Source organism: Crocodylus siamensis, chromosome 12, assembly GCF_052110815.1.
Source record: "Crocodylus siamensis isolate JL-2025a chromosome 12, ASM5211081v1, whole genome shotgun sequence".
Classification (NCBI taxonomy): domain Eukaryota; kingdom Metazoa; phylum Chordata; order Crocodylia; family Crocodylidae; genus Crocodylus; species Crocodylus siamensis.
This window is the reverse complement of record NC_143406.1, coordinates 24164982-24179277: the sequence shown is the minus strand read 5'-3', so window position 1 is coordinate 24179277 and position 14296 is coordinate 24164982. Positions and strand designations below refer to the sequence as shown.

At 48.5% G+C, this 14296-nt stretch overlaps 2 protein-coding genes across 13 annotated transcripts in view; one reads left to right on the top strand and one right to left on the bottom strand.

Moving 5' to 3' along the window:
• DNAAF8 (dynein axonemal assembly factor 8) overlaps positions 1 to 6201 on the bottom strand; it is a 202596-nt gene extending 196395 nt beyond the window's left edge. The window contains exons 1-3 of the mRNA XM_090024739.1: positions 6068 to 6201; positions 4736 to 4784; positions 3198 to 3403 (exon numbers count right to left, since the gene is read on the bottom strand). Of these exons, the coding sequence (XP_089880865.1) occupies positions 3198 to 3344 (147 nt within the window). The 5' untranslated portion in view covers positions 3345 to 3403; positions 4736 to 4784; positions 6068 to 6201. The remainder of the gene's footprint in view (positions 1 to 3197; positions 3404 to 4735; positions 4785 to 6067) is intronic.
• A 68-nt stretch (positions 6202 to 6269) lies between these two features.
• Positions 6270 to 14296, top strand: part of ANKS3 (ankyrin repeat and sterile alpha motif domain containing 3) — a 30252-nt gene continuing 22225 nt past the window's right edge. For 6 of the 12 annotated variants that reach the window (XR_016438801.1, XR_016438800.1, XM_090024749.1 and 3 more), the window contains exon 1: positions 6416 to 7124. The gene's annotated coding sequence lies outside the window, so the exon portion shown is untranslated. The other 6 variants (XM_090024743.1, XM_090024742.1, XM_090024741.1 and 3 more) reach the window with 6 other exon arrangements.

The window sequence follows — 14296 nt, the reverse complement described above, 5'->3', positions numbered from 1 at the left end:
GGGTATAACCAGTCAGGGCCAGCTGACTTGAAGGTATCCAGCCTGTCAAGGTGTTCCTTCACAAGGTGAGCTTTGATGGAGGGCAAGGAATCTCCCTCACCCAGGCCTCCCTGACCCACAGTGGGCAGGGGCATCCCATGGGTCTGGTGAAAAACTGATGCAAAGGACCCATTTAGCAAGTTTGCTTTTTCCTGGGCATTGGTTGTCAGTTCCCCCATCAGGTTTAGCAGGGGTCCAATGTTGCCCTTTCTTTTCCTCTGGCTCCCCACTTATCTGAAAAAGGACTTTTTATTGTCCTTGATACTTGTAGCTAGCTGGAGTTCCATCACAGCCTTGGCTTTCCTAGTTTGCTCTCTGCAGGTCCAGACCAGAGAAGAGTATTCCTCCGTCGTGGTGGTTCCAGTCCTCCATCCTTTGTAGGTCTTCCTTTAAAGATGCAGGAGGTCCACCAGTTCCCTGGAGAGCCAAGGGGGCTGCTGTGCCCTTTTGCTGTCTTTCCTCCGAGATGGGATGGACTTTGCTTGCGCATCCAGTATTGCTCCCTTGAGGAGCAACCACTCATCCTGAACTCCCCCCTCCTTTGGGCTGTGGTCCTTTAGGCCTCTTTGACAAGCCTCCTGAGCTTGTCAGCTTTCCTGAAGTCAAGGACTTCTGTATTACTGACTGACTTGCCAGCTTTACAGCAGATGGTGAAGGTGATCAGCTTATGGTCACTGTCACCCAGCTTCCCTTTGACTGTCAGGTTGCCAGTACAAGGTCAAACAGCACTTTACCTCTTCGCTTTACCTCTTGTCAGCCTGTAGACTTCCTGCATCAGGTAGAGGTCATCCATGCATGAGAGAAAGCTTTGCGACCTGTTGGATTTGGCTGAGCGCTCCTCTCACAAGGTGTCTGGGTAGTTAAAGTCTCTCATGACAACCATACACCAGAAGCATGCAGCCTCAGTCAGTTCCCTGGTGAACTCCTGGTCAAGGTCTTGACCTTGGGTAGGGGGTCTGTAGTAGACTCCCACCATAATATCCCGTGACGTGTTCACCATGGATTTTAACCCAGAGGTTCTCAAGTCATCCACCATGGGTGCCAATGTTGGCTTGCAGGGGCACGTAGCTTTCCTTGACATAGAGAGCTATGCCCCCGCCCCTTTTGTCCACTTGATCCCTCCTATACAGGGTATAGCCATCTATACCTGTGGTCCAGTCATGGGTGGAGTCCCACCAGGTCTCTGTTATCCCTGTGACATCATAACTATTTGCATTTAGCAGGAGGACAAGTTCCTCCTGTTTATTCCCCAACCTCCTGGCATTTGTGTATAGGCATGCAAGTGTCCCCTTGGGGGCCCTTGCCTTCAGTTTGTTCCAGGATTGGGGCAGGGGTGGGATCCCTTGAGTGCCTTAGACTGTTGGCTTTGCAAGGGTTGCTCAGCGGGCCAGCAGTGGTAGTAGTCTCCCCATCCCCCGGCTGGCTTAGGTTAAAGGCCGGTGAAGCAGGTCAGCCTGGCTGAGAAGAGGCTCCTCCCCAGTGGAGAGAGGTGGAGGCCGTCCCTTCCCAGCAGCTCACTGCCTCTCTCTCCAGAGAGAAGGCTGTGGTCATGGAAGCCAAAACCTTCCTGACTTGCTGAGGTAGTATCACTGACAACAGCTTCCTTACGGTTGACAGCATGAGGAGGTGCTAACTTTGTTCAGATGATATTGCTGTTTTTGAAATGTATCTTGGTGCCTGTCATTCCTTATGCTTGTCCCTTAATTTAAGCAGGGCTACATTGCTCTCCAAGGTAAACATTTCTAAAGTGACCCTTCTTCCCAATGCATCTTTTTTTCCCTTTTTAAATTATAAATCTGGCCCCTCCTGTGCAGCGCTGCACTTCGTCTCAGTGCTTAATAATGTGTAAAGCTTAGTCTTGGCACATGCTCAAAAGCCGTCCTAACCATGTTCTAACTGGAAGAGGAAAGGAACAAAATCTACTGCAATGGTGTGTATATACAAGTAAAAAAGTGCTGCTTAAAAATGTGCTTATGGTATACCTGTGTTAAAACTTGCAGCAGTTTAAAAAAAAAAAAAAAATAACCTGACCCCTGCAGATTTATATTCCTTGTTGTAGCAGTGGGAGGGTGACAAATTCAAGCCAAACCTCCAATAATTAGGATTTATACCTGGAGAATTATAACAAGATTATAAATTTTCCATCTATAGAATCTAATTATTGGGGGGTAGTCTTATATTTGGATGAATACAGTATGTAGTCTCCAAAATGAAAGTTCTGATCTGGACAGAAGGACATTAATATTTAGTCAAGGTCTCAAAGTCACAGAGCACATCACAGAATACACAGCTAGCACTGAAAGTGCCTTCTCCACATCAGAACAGAGCTGATCCAGGAAACCAGAGAAGAATGCTTATAATTTTTTCCACCCAGGCTATATCAGCCTGTCAGTAGAAGCCTTCAGGCTGCCAGCTGTTAATAGGCATCCTTTCTTAAGCACTAAAAACACTGGGGGGGGGGACAGAAAACTAACAAGGACACTACCCTGTTCATACAGGGCTTTTCATTTGTCAGTCTCAAAGCACTTTATAGACAGGAAAGTAAGTATCATTTCCCCTAATTCAGAGACGGGGAAACTGAGACAGAGGAGAGGCAAAGTCACAGTCATCAGTGGAACTGCTCTTCTGACTCTCAGCCAGATAGTCTCTTCTGGAGATGATTGGTCTGCTGAAAAAGTATTTCCATGATCATTAGCCCTGGAAAAATATAGTCATAGACCTACTGCCAAACTAGTAAAGTGTTAACACCACAGCATGCTGAAGGATAAAAACAAAGGGAATTTTATATCAGTGTAATTATTTCCTTATCTCATACTGTGCTTTTAAATTGGGCAGGTACCTATAACATGGGATCTAAATCTGCGATGAGCCAAGTGCCCTCGACTCCTAGTCTTTTCAATGAAAATGGAAGGATCCCAGCACTTGGCAGAAATCGGGCCCATATTCCAGTTTAGTATGCTCAAGAGAATATAACGAAACAGACAGGAACAGCATTCTGATAATTATACAAGTAAGAGGCTTGTGGACTAATACAGGCTCCACTGTTCAGAGCAAACAAGTGTCTCATTGTGAAGAACTGGCTACTCAAGAACTCCATTAGCATTCAAAGAACTCCTTCTGGAAGACAGAAAGGAAGAATGCTGCATAGCAAAACTTACCACTGAAGTGTCAGAGTCCAGAGATGGAATTTGGTCTTTCACTGCAGAGAGTATAGCTCCCCACTGTAATGTTCTGCAGCCCTGGAAAGGAGTTGGAAGATCCTCAGATTGGCCCTCCTTATCCTTGCTTTGTCCTTCTGATGCCATTTGAAACAGCTTCTATGCAATCAAACTCAAATGCAAGAGGAGCTTCAGAGCACGTCTCACTAAAAAAAACCCCAAAACATCATCAGTTCAAAGTAGGAATGGATCCCACAACCATTAAGCAAGAGCTTAATTCTCAGCTGTCCTGAATTACTATGTGGTCAGCACTACCCCAACAGTGCAGACTGTCTGCACTACCGTATATTATTATATAGAGCCTTTGCTTTCCACCTGACTCCAATTAGGCTGATACCTTTCTGCTCCCCACACCAGGAGGCAGCCAAGGGGCAGTTCATATCCTGAAATAATTTAGAGCAGCCTCAAAGATGCTCCTAATCAGACAAGCTTATAATAACACCCTCCTACCCACCCCACTTGCCCCGTATCCTAGAAAAGAGGCAGGGGACAGGTCGAGATGTTTCCATTCCACCAGTTAAATGTCCAGTAAAGGATCCTGTGCTCCCCCCTAGCAACTGAAAGCTTTAACCATGGATTATGCTGCTGGAAATGCATAAAAGCCAAGTATAAAATGCATAAAACCTGATATTTCAAAATGTTTATGAAAAATGAACTCTTTCCTTCTTCCCAAATATACATGTGGAAAAAATAGGTCACAAAGGGGAATAGAGTCTGCTGTGCTGTTTGGATCATTCTAATGGGGAACCCTTTCTCTTTCAATTTCTTATGATACAATTATATGACCTCCAGGAGGACTAAAAATGGAAGTAAATCTGTCCCAGCTGAAAACAGAAGTTGGGTGGCTTGTGACTGCAGAGTTTAGTCAGTGAACTGATCACTCTTATTAAATCATTCATCAGTATGCCCTTGCCATTCCCCCTGACAGACTGCTTAGCATGCACAGAGTGGAGGTCATTCTTGGTCCAAATGGATTTACAATTTAAACTGTGCAAAGTGAGCAATGTACCTTTGTGAATGTTTTCCACATACCATCCACTTAATATCTCTACTTTATTCATATAAGAGTGTTTGGGATTGGACGGCATCAAGAAGCCTAACTGGATTCACAGTAGGTGAGGGCAGCTGAGGACATACAAAATTAAGGGTCATTTGCAGAGAACAAACAGGACCTGCTAAGTGCAGCTGCATTCCCTGGTACTTCTGTCAATCTGAAAATGGCAAAGAAGTCAGAATGTCTCACTATAAGGCCCTTCCCTGGGACAGGTCTAATTGACACATATTAAGAACATGGGCCTTATACCCACTAAGCAATGATATACCCCTCCCCCCGCCATTAACAGAGGGGGCTATTGGGCGTGGGTCAACTGAATTCGTGAGACAAAAGACAAAACAGGCACAAGACTTAAAGTCAAGATTCAAAATGAGTGCACCAAGGGTCGACATGGGTCAAAGTAAATTGGACAGTGCCCACTAACCTTCAAATGACTCCAAGGAGCTAGTGGACACTGCCCAGTGAAACTTTGCCTGCAGATGTGAAAAGACAAGGGAACGGAAAATGGCTCAGCAGTCTCTGGGGCAGGACTGGGGGTGGGGGGCAGCCAGCACCTTTTTCCTGGTCAGACGGAGCACCAGCTTGCTGCCTTGGAATAGGAAACATAGGAATCGCTGAAGTGGATCAGACTAATGGTCCATCCAATCCAATGCTACAATAACCAGCACCAGATACATGGGGAAAATGCAAACACTTCTCTCCATTACACAGATGCAGGACAATCTGCCTGGGCCACTGCCATCCTCCATCCTTCAAGCTGAAGATTGCTTTAAAACTGTTTTTAGACTGGACATCAGGAAAAACTTTTTTACTGATTAAGTCTCCAGAGTCTGGAATAGACTCCCCCAGAAGCCGTGCAAGCACTTACGTTGGACACCTTTAGCAAACACTCTGATATTTATCTTGCTGGGGTGATCTGACCCCAGCTGACTTCCTGCCCCTTGGGCAGGGGGCTGGACCAGATACTCTCAGGAGGTCCCTTCCACCCCTAATGTCTATGAAATCTATTAAACAAGAATTTGGAAGTTTAAGCTGTCTCCCAAAATGTACGCTAGCATTTATTAGTATAATCCTGCCCATCACTGCATTGCACATTGCTACCCCATCCCTCTGCAATCTTGCTCAATTTTTGGCCTGGGCCCCACGGGGCAATGAGCTCCAGCAGAGCTGCTCGCTGTGCTCAGCTTATTTATGGGGTTTGCATTTGCCGCCGTCTAAATTGCACGTCTATTCCTTCCGAGCCTCATCGCAGGCCCTTCGCCAGCTCCTTCTTTAGTGTCCGTTACTTGGATCACGTCCCCCCCCCCGGTTTGCTTTCCCAGGCAAACATGCCTCCATCGGCTGAGCTCACCGGGGCCCGGGCACGGCACCGCCACTTCGCCCTCGCCCCCAGCGGGGCTGCAGCTGCCGACTGCTGGCCCCGCCCCCTCCTCACACCGCCTATCACCGGAGGCCCCGCCCCGCGCTTCCTCGCCGTTGCCATAGTAACCAGCACAACCGCCGCCGCGGCTCCCGCGGGCGTCCCTGACAAACGACGCGCGCGTCCCCTGCCGCGCCACCATCGCCCGGCGAGGTGCTGCCGCCCGCCCGCTGCCAGCGGCCTGCAGCCCCTGCTCAAGACGCACCGCCGAGCCCCTCAGCGCTCCCAGCCTGCTCGCCCCGCCCCCTGCCCGGAAAGGAAAGCGAACGCTTTCTGTCCTATCCTGTCCTGTCAGGAAAGGAAAGCAAACGCTAACTGCTGCGTAGAAGACAACACCTCAGAGGCCTGCTGCCCGGGACGGGCGACGGTTGTCCATACTCGGCGATTCTCTCCAGACAATCGACGTTGTCGTCCTTTGCAGCCACTGCCAGAACTGCTGCTTCTTACTACCTCCCTGCTAGGACCTAGCGCGGCTTGCATTTCACTGGCTAGTTCGAGCCCCGCCTTGCAGAACGGTTTTGTTCCATTGGCCGCGGGGGACGGGCTGACCATGTGTTCTCGCGGAGCAGCTTGGGACGTGTGGTTCGCTCACAGGGAGGGAGGCTCAGACTCCCAGCTGCCTCCGCGGGGGCGGGACGCCCGGAAGTGCGGGGCTTGTGCTGCGCTCAGGTGAGGGCGGCGCGGGGCAGCGCGGCGAGCGAGGGCCGGGTGGGCCGGTCTCGTGCGGGTGGGCGGTGGCCGCGGCCGCGGGAAGCAGCTCAAAGGGGCCTCCGCGTGGGTTCCGCTTCCTCCTGTCCCCGCCCAGCGGGTTCCGGCAGCGTCCTTCCCCCTCGGCCTGGGCTGGGGCAGCTTAGACGCCTCTTCCCGCCTCTCAACAAAGCCCGGGCGGGAGGCGACGCAGTCTGCTGCGGGCATCAGACTGAGCTCATCTCCTCGTCATTTCAAGCTACCGTTGTCACTGCTGCGTGGGGTTTCCTCCTGTGTATGCCTGTCTGTAAGATCTGTTGTCAAAACGTGCTTGTGTCTATAGTGTTTAGGTCATGTCGTTAAGTGTGATGATTCAAGAAAAATGCTAGAGGCAAGGAGATTTGTTGGTGATATTTTATTGGAACAGCTATAGTTGTGAGGGTCACCACCCAGCTTTAGGGCTGCACTGTGCTCTTCCTCTGTGTTTTTTTTCCCCCAGATGCTTCAGGAAGGCAGGGTACAGTCATACCCAGAATCTTGTCTGTGTCCATCCCAAATCTACAGCTGGTCCTGTGGATCATAGTAGAATCATAGAATCACAGAAATCACTCAAAGCAGGACCATCCCCAGGTAGATCTAAGTAGCCAAAGCTTTGCAAAGCAGGCATGAAAACCTTCCAAGGATGGAGATTCCACCACCTCGCCAGGTAACCTGTTCCAGTGCTTTACTACCCTCAGTGAGAGTTTTTCCTGATATCTGACATAAACTTCCCTTGCTGTAACTTGAGACTGTTCCTGCTTGTTCTGTCATCTGCCACCACTGAGAACAGTCTAGCTCCATCCTCTTTCCAACCTTCCATCAGGTAGTTGAAGGCTGCTATCAGATCCCCCATCAGCCTTCTCATAAGCTTCCTTTTGTTTTTAAGCTCGCCAAAGAGTTCTCTGCTAATCCAAGCTGGTTGCCATATTTATTCTTCCTGCACATCAGGATGGTTTGTTTCTATGCCCTCAGTAAGGTTTCTTTAGAATACAACCAGGTCTTCTCAACTCCTCTCCCACTCAGGCTGACCTCCCTGGGGATCCTGCCCATCAGTTCCCTAAGGGAGTCTCTGCTTTTCTGAAGTCCAGGGTCCTTACTCTGCTGCTCTTCTTTCTTCCTTTCCTCAGGATCCTAAACTCAATCATCTGAACTTGGTCATCAACAGATGTCAGTGTGATTAAAGTCCTCCATGAGAATCAGGGGGACTTCGGTGATTGGGAAACTGCTGTCAGCTGTTTGAAGAAAGCCTCATCCACCTCATCTTCCTGGTCTGGTGGTCTGTAGCAGACATCTACTACAATATTACCCTTGTTGCTCTCCCCTCTGACCCAAACCCACAGACTTTCAACAGACCTATCTCTAGTTTCATACTGGCGCTTTGAGCAATCGTACAGCTCTTTTACATAAAGTGCAACTCCTCTTCCTCTTCTCCCCTGCCTGTCGTTCCTGAACAGTTTGTACCCATCTGTGACAGTGTTCCAGTCATGTGAGCTCCCACCAAGTCTCTGTTATTTCAATCCTGCCCTAGTTCTGAGACTACAGGGACTTCCAGTTCTTCCTGCTTGTTTCCCAGGCTCCATGCATTTGTCTACAGACACTTGAGGTTACAGATGCTTGATTGCTCTACTTTCTCATGAAGGAGGAGGGGGAACCACTGTTGCCCCCTCCTCCTTTTGTTTCTTCCAGGTTTCCCATTCCCCCTACCTCAGGGCTTTGGTCTCCATCCCCCAGGACACCTAGTTTAAAGCCCTTCTCACTAGGTTAGCAAGCCTGTCTGCAAAAATGTGCTTCCCTCTCTTCATCAGTTGGAAGCCCATCTCTTCCTAGCAATCCTTGGAACAACATCCTGTGGTCAAAGGAGACAATAACCTGGATCACAGCCTGCAGTGCACTGAAAAGTAACAATTGCAGTGTTCAGCCTTTGACTGACAAAATCAGTTTACTGAAGGCACAGACACACTTGGAGAAGTTTCAAAAGCGGGGTTTTACAAAAGGGTAGCAGCTGATACATTTACATTGCTGCAGCAGTTTGAAGGATTTTGCTACATTGGTAACATTCCAGGCTTGTCTGCACCCACAGTGGGAAGGTAATAGCTGCTGCCCTTTTGAAAGGCCTCCAAATGTAGGCATGTGTCCTACCCTTAGTGATTATTACAATGTGATCAGTTGCAAAGGAGCTATTTTTTTGCAGAACATGATAGGAATTAAGGTGATGCTGGGTTAATGTTGCTGAGTTTAATGGATCTGGCAAAGCTCAAGGAGTGGTAAAATTTATGGTCATAGCACATACTTGAATAAAGGCATAGGCCAGTTTTAGCAGCCTCCAGATCCAGAACTGCAGGACAGAAGCCCTTTATGGGGAGAGAAATCTGTACAACTTCCTGTATTACATTGGCTTGGGGTTAGGAAATTGAAGGAGACTGAAGCTGGCTGAGCAGCTGCAGAGGTAGGTTAGAAGAGACTAATGAGAATACTGTGAACAGATTCTGTGGTTTTAACCAGGCTTTTTTTTTTTTTTTTTCCTGAACTGATTGGCTTCTAACTATTCCCACTCCCTCCATCACAATCTGTATACCACCTATACAGGAGGGCCCTGCCCTTGGTTGACCCTAAGCACTACTGTAATAGATATGATTGAGGCCCATAACGTGTTCATTTAATAGTGTGATGGGATCGATTCCTTTATTCCAACAACTGAACCTCCTGTCATGTCACATGTGTTGAGCAGACGCACAACTTTGGGATCAGGGTTTGGATCATGTTCCCAAGCTCCCCCTGCACAGCCAAGTAGAAAGCTTGGGTGCCTGATGAACCAGCATGGTCCTGGGGCTGAGACCACTGGTCAGATGATTAGGAGTCCCAGCCCCAGGACTACACAAGTGTCGTATTTGCTCTGTTGTGGTCCTGTGGCTGGGACTGACAATCAGCTAATTGTGGATCACAGAGCAGCTGCATGGTCAGGACCTGAAACCAACTGTAAAATAATAGTATTACACATTTTGTGGAATAATTTTGTGGTTTATTTCCTTTTTTTGTCATGCCACTAATTGTACAAATGTGTGGCTGGCATACTATTTAAGACACGATTAGCTGGTCTTTTTGAGTTTTTTACCACAAAATAATTGTTCTAGTATTTTTATGTTGTCAAAAATGAGTGAAAACTAAGAGCCAGCATTTTCTAAGGGTCCCTTGAATCTGAAAAGGTTGAGAACCACTGTGATTCTTAACATTTTTAGTCTCAAGGGACCCCTTAAGTGTAATGTCTTCCAGGGGCCTAACACTGATGAGCTGAGGATGAGCAGGGGGAGTGGTGACATGCAAAGCTAGAGCAATATGAAAGAGAGATGAGGCAGAGAGAACTGTAAACAAAAAGATCTAGTGCTGGAGATAAATTAATCCTTGTTCTTTCACAAGAAAAGGAAATGATTATTGTTTGTTCCAAAATTCAGATTAAGAAATAAGACCTCAAATACTGAGGCAGCTGCATCAGATTACTTTAGTAAAGAGTCAAGTACATGCATTGTTATCTCTACATTTTAAGGTGATTTAAATTCCCTTAGGCTAGGAAATTAAAATTAACTTCAGGCAGTCATGAAATTATGCTTCCTTTAACTAAGTTGCTGTAAACAGAACAGTGAACAAACTGAAAGAACAGCTGGCTGGTGTATTTGTCTGAAGTATGCTAATGCAATTTCCAGGGCTCACAGACCAAATTATTTCATAGACATTTGGGCTGGAAGGGACCCCACAGGATCATGGAGTCCAGCCCCCTGCCCCAGGGGCAGGAAGTCAGCAGGGGTCATAGAATCCCAGCAAGATAGATACCAAATGTGTCTTGAAGGCATTCAAAGTGGGTGCTTAAACCGCCTCCGGTGGCAATCTATTCCAAACCTTGGGGGCTCGAACAGTAAAGAAGTTCTTGCTTGTTCCCAGCCTGAATTGGTTGTGAAGGAGTTTGTGACCGTTTGATCTTGTCATCCCTTGGGGCGCTTGGGTTAACACCCCTGATAAACTTGTAGGTGGCCACCAGATCCACCCTGAGCCTGCGCTTTTCCAGGCTGAAGAGTCCCATGGCTCTCAGCCTCTCATCATACAGTCTGTTTTCCTGACCTCTGATCATGTGTGTGGCTCTCTTCTGCAGTGTCTCAAGCTTCTCCACATCCTTTTTGAATTGTGGAGCCCAAAACTGGATGCAGTACTCTAGCTGCGGCCTCACGAAGGCCGAGTACAAGGGGAGAATGACATCCCAGGATTTGCTTGAGAAGCACCTGTGGATGCAAGCCAGTGTTTTGCTCGCTTTACTAGCCACAGCATCACACTGAAGGCTCACGTTCATCTTGTGGTCAGTCATGACCCACAAGACCCTTTCATCTGTAGTGCTAAGCAGTGTAGAACAGCCGAGCCTATAAGCATGCTGCAGGTTTTTCCTCCCAAGGTGGAGAACCTTGCATTTTTCGGTGTTTCATAGATTTCATAGACATTAGGGCTGGAAGGACCTCGGGAGATCCCTGCCAAAGGGCAGGAAGTCGGCTGGGGTCATAGGATCCCAGCAAGATAAGCATCCAATTTACTCTTGAAGGTGTTCAATGTAGGTGCTTGAACCACTTCTGCTGGCAGACTGTTCCAGACCTTGGGGGCTCGGACAGTAAAGAAATTCTTCCTTATGTCCAGCCTGAAACGGTCTTGCAGGAGTTTGTGACCATTCGACCTTGTCATCCCTTGGGGCGCTCTGGTGAACAGACGTTCCCCCAGATCCTGGTGGTCACCCTTGATAAACTTATAGGTGGCCATCAGATCACCTCTGAGCCTGCGCTTTTCCAGGCTAAAGAGTCCCATGGCTCTCAGCCTGTCATTGTAAGATCTGTTTTCCTGACCTCTGATGCGCGTGGCTCTTCTCTGGACTCTCTCAAGCTTCTCCACATCCTTTTTGAATCGTGGAGCCCAAAACTGGACGCAGTACTCCAGCTGCGGCCTCACCAAGGCCAAGTACAAGGGGAGAATGACGTCCCGGGATTTGCTCGAGAAGCATCTATGGATGCAAGCCAGCGTTTTGGTCTCTTTGTTAGCCGCAGCATCGCATTGCAGGCTCATGTTCATCTTGTGGTCAATGATGACCCCCAAGTCTTTTTCTTCTGTAGTGCCAACCAACGTAGCATTGTCGAGCCTATAAGGATGCTGCAGGTTTTTTCTCCCAAGGTGGAGAACCTTGCATTTTTCGGTGTTAAACACCATGAGGTTCTCGTCTGCCCATTTGCTGAGCTTGTCCAGGTCAGCCTGGATCACCCGCTTATCTTCTGGCGTGGATGCTTTGCCCCAAAGTTTGGTGTCATTGGCAAACTTGGACAGTCTGCTTCTGACACCAATGTCTGCATCACTGATGAAGATGTTAAAAAGAATAAACCCTAGGACAGAGCCTTGAGGGACCCCACTGGTGACCATGCACCATGACAAGTGGCTTCTGTCAACTACCACCTTCTGGGTCCTACCGCGGAGCCAATTCCCCAGCCAGCCGATTGTGGTGAGGTCAAGGCCGCAGTTAGCCAGTTAAGCCAGTTTAGCCAAGAGGTGATAATGAGATACCAAATCGAAGGCTTTTTTGAAGTCAAGATATATGACATCAGTCTCTTCCCTCTTGTCCAGGTGATGGGTCACCTGGTCATAAAAGGAAATGATATTGGTCAAGCAAGACCTACCCGTAACAAACCCATGCTGGGTATCTCTCAGGATATTGCCTTCAGCTAGTCTGTTAAGGATGGCCTCTTTTTAATCTTTTCTAAAACCTTCCCCAGGATAGAGGTTAGGCTGATGGGTCTGTAGTTTGCCAGATCTACTTTCCTCTCTTTCTTGAAGATCAGCATGACATTGGCCTTCTTCCAATCTTTGGGCACTTCAGAGCACCAGGAGTTCTTGAAGATCCATGCCAGGGGCTGAGCTACGATGCTAGCCAGCTCCTTGAGTACCCTGGGGTGTAAACTGCCAGGGCTGGCTGACTTGAAGGTATCCAGCCTGTCAGGGTGTTCCTTCGCGAGATCAGCTTTGATGGAGGATAAGGAATCTCCCTAATCTGGGCATCCCTCTCCCACAGTGGGCAGGGGCGTCCCGTGGGTCTGATGAAAAACTGACGCAAAGTACCCATTTAGCAAGTTTGCGTTTTCCTGGGCATCTGTTGTCCCATCTGGTTTAGCAGGGGTCCAGTGTTTCCTTTTCTTTTCCTCCGGCTCCCCACATATCTAAAAAGGGACCTTTTTATTGTCCTTGATATGTGTGGCTAGCTGGAGTTCCATCATAGCCTTGGCTTTCCTAGTTTGCTCTCTGCAGGTCCAGACCAGAGCAGAGTATTCCTCCTTGGGAGAGCCAAGGGGGCTGCTGTGCCCTTTTGCTGCCTTTCCTCCGAGATGGGATATCCTTTGCTTGTGCATCCAGGATCTCTCCCTTGAGGAGCAACCACTCGTCCTGGACTCCTCTCCCCTTTGTGTTGTGTCCCTTTAGGGCCTCCCTGACAAGCCTCCTGAGCTTGTCAAAGTCAGCTTTCCTCAAGTCGAGGACTTCTGTATTGCTGACTGACTTGCCAGCTTTACGGCGGATGAGGAAGGTGATCAGCTCATGGTCACTGTCACCCTGTTTCCCTTCAATCATTAGGTTGCTGATTAGGTTGTCCGTGGCTTCCAGTACCGGGTCAAGCAGTGCTTTACTTCTTGTCAGCCCATAGACTTCTTGCATCATAGGTCATCCACGCATGAGTGAAAGCTTTGCGACCCCTCTGGTTTGGCTGAGCGCTCTTCCCATGAGATGTGTGGGTAGTAGAAGTTTTCCCATGACAGCCATGGATTGGGAGCATGCAGCCTCAGCCAATTCTCTGGCAAATTCCTGGTCAAGGTCTTGGCCCTAGTTAAGGGGTCTGTAATAGACTCCCACCATACTATCCCCTGTGCCATGTTCACCGTGGATTTTAACCCAGAGGGTCTCAAGTCATCCACCGTGGGTGCCAATATCGGCTTGCAGGGGTGTGTAGCTTTCCTTAAGAAAGAGAGCTCACCCCTGCCCCTTTTGTCCACTTGATCCCTCCTGTACAGGGTATAGCCATCTATACCTGTGGTCCAGTCATGGGTGGAGTCCCACCAGGTCTCTGTTATCCCTGTGACATCATAACTATTTGCATTTAGCAGGAGGACAAGTTCCTCCTGTTTATTCCCCAACCTCCTGGCATTTGTGTATAGGCATGCAAGTGTCCCCTTGGGGGCCCTTGCCTTCAGTTTGTTCCAGGGTTGGGGCAGGGGTGGGATCCCCTGAGTACCTTAGACTGTTGGCTTTGCAAGGGTTGCTCAGCGAGCCAGCAGTGGTGGTAGTCTCCCCATCTCCCGGCTGGCTTAGGTTAAAGGCCAGTGAAGCAGGTCAGCCTGGCTGAGAAGAGGCTCCTCCCCAGTGGAGAGAGGTGGAGGCCGTCCCTTCCCAGCAGCTCACTGCCTCTCTCTCCAGAGAGAAGGCTGTGGTCATGGAAGCCAAAACCTTCCTGACTTGCTGAGGTAGTATCACTGACAACAGCTTCCTTACGGTTGACAGCATGAGGAGGTGCTAACTTTGTTCAGATGATATTGCTGTTTTTGAAATGTATCTTGGTGCCTGTCATTCCTTATGCTTGTCCCTTAATTTAAGCAGGGCTACATTGCTCTCCAAGGTAAACATTTCTAAAGTGACCCTTCTTCCCAATGCATCTTTTTTTCCTTTTTAAATTATAAATCTGGCCCCTCCTGTGCAGCGCTGCACTTCGTCTCAGTGCTTAATAATGTGTAAAGCTTAGTCTTGGCACATGCTCAAAAGCCGTCCTAACCATGTTCTAAC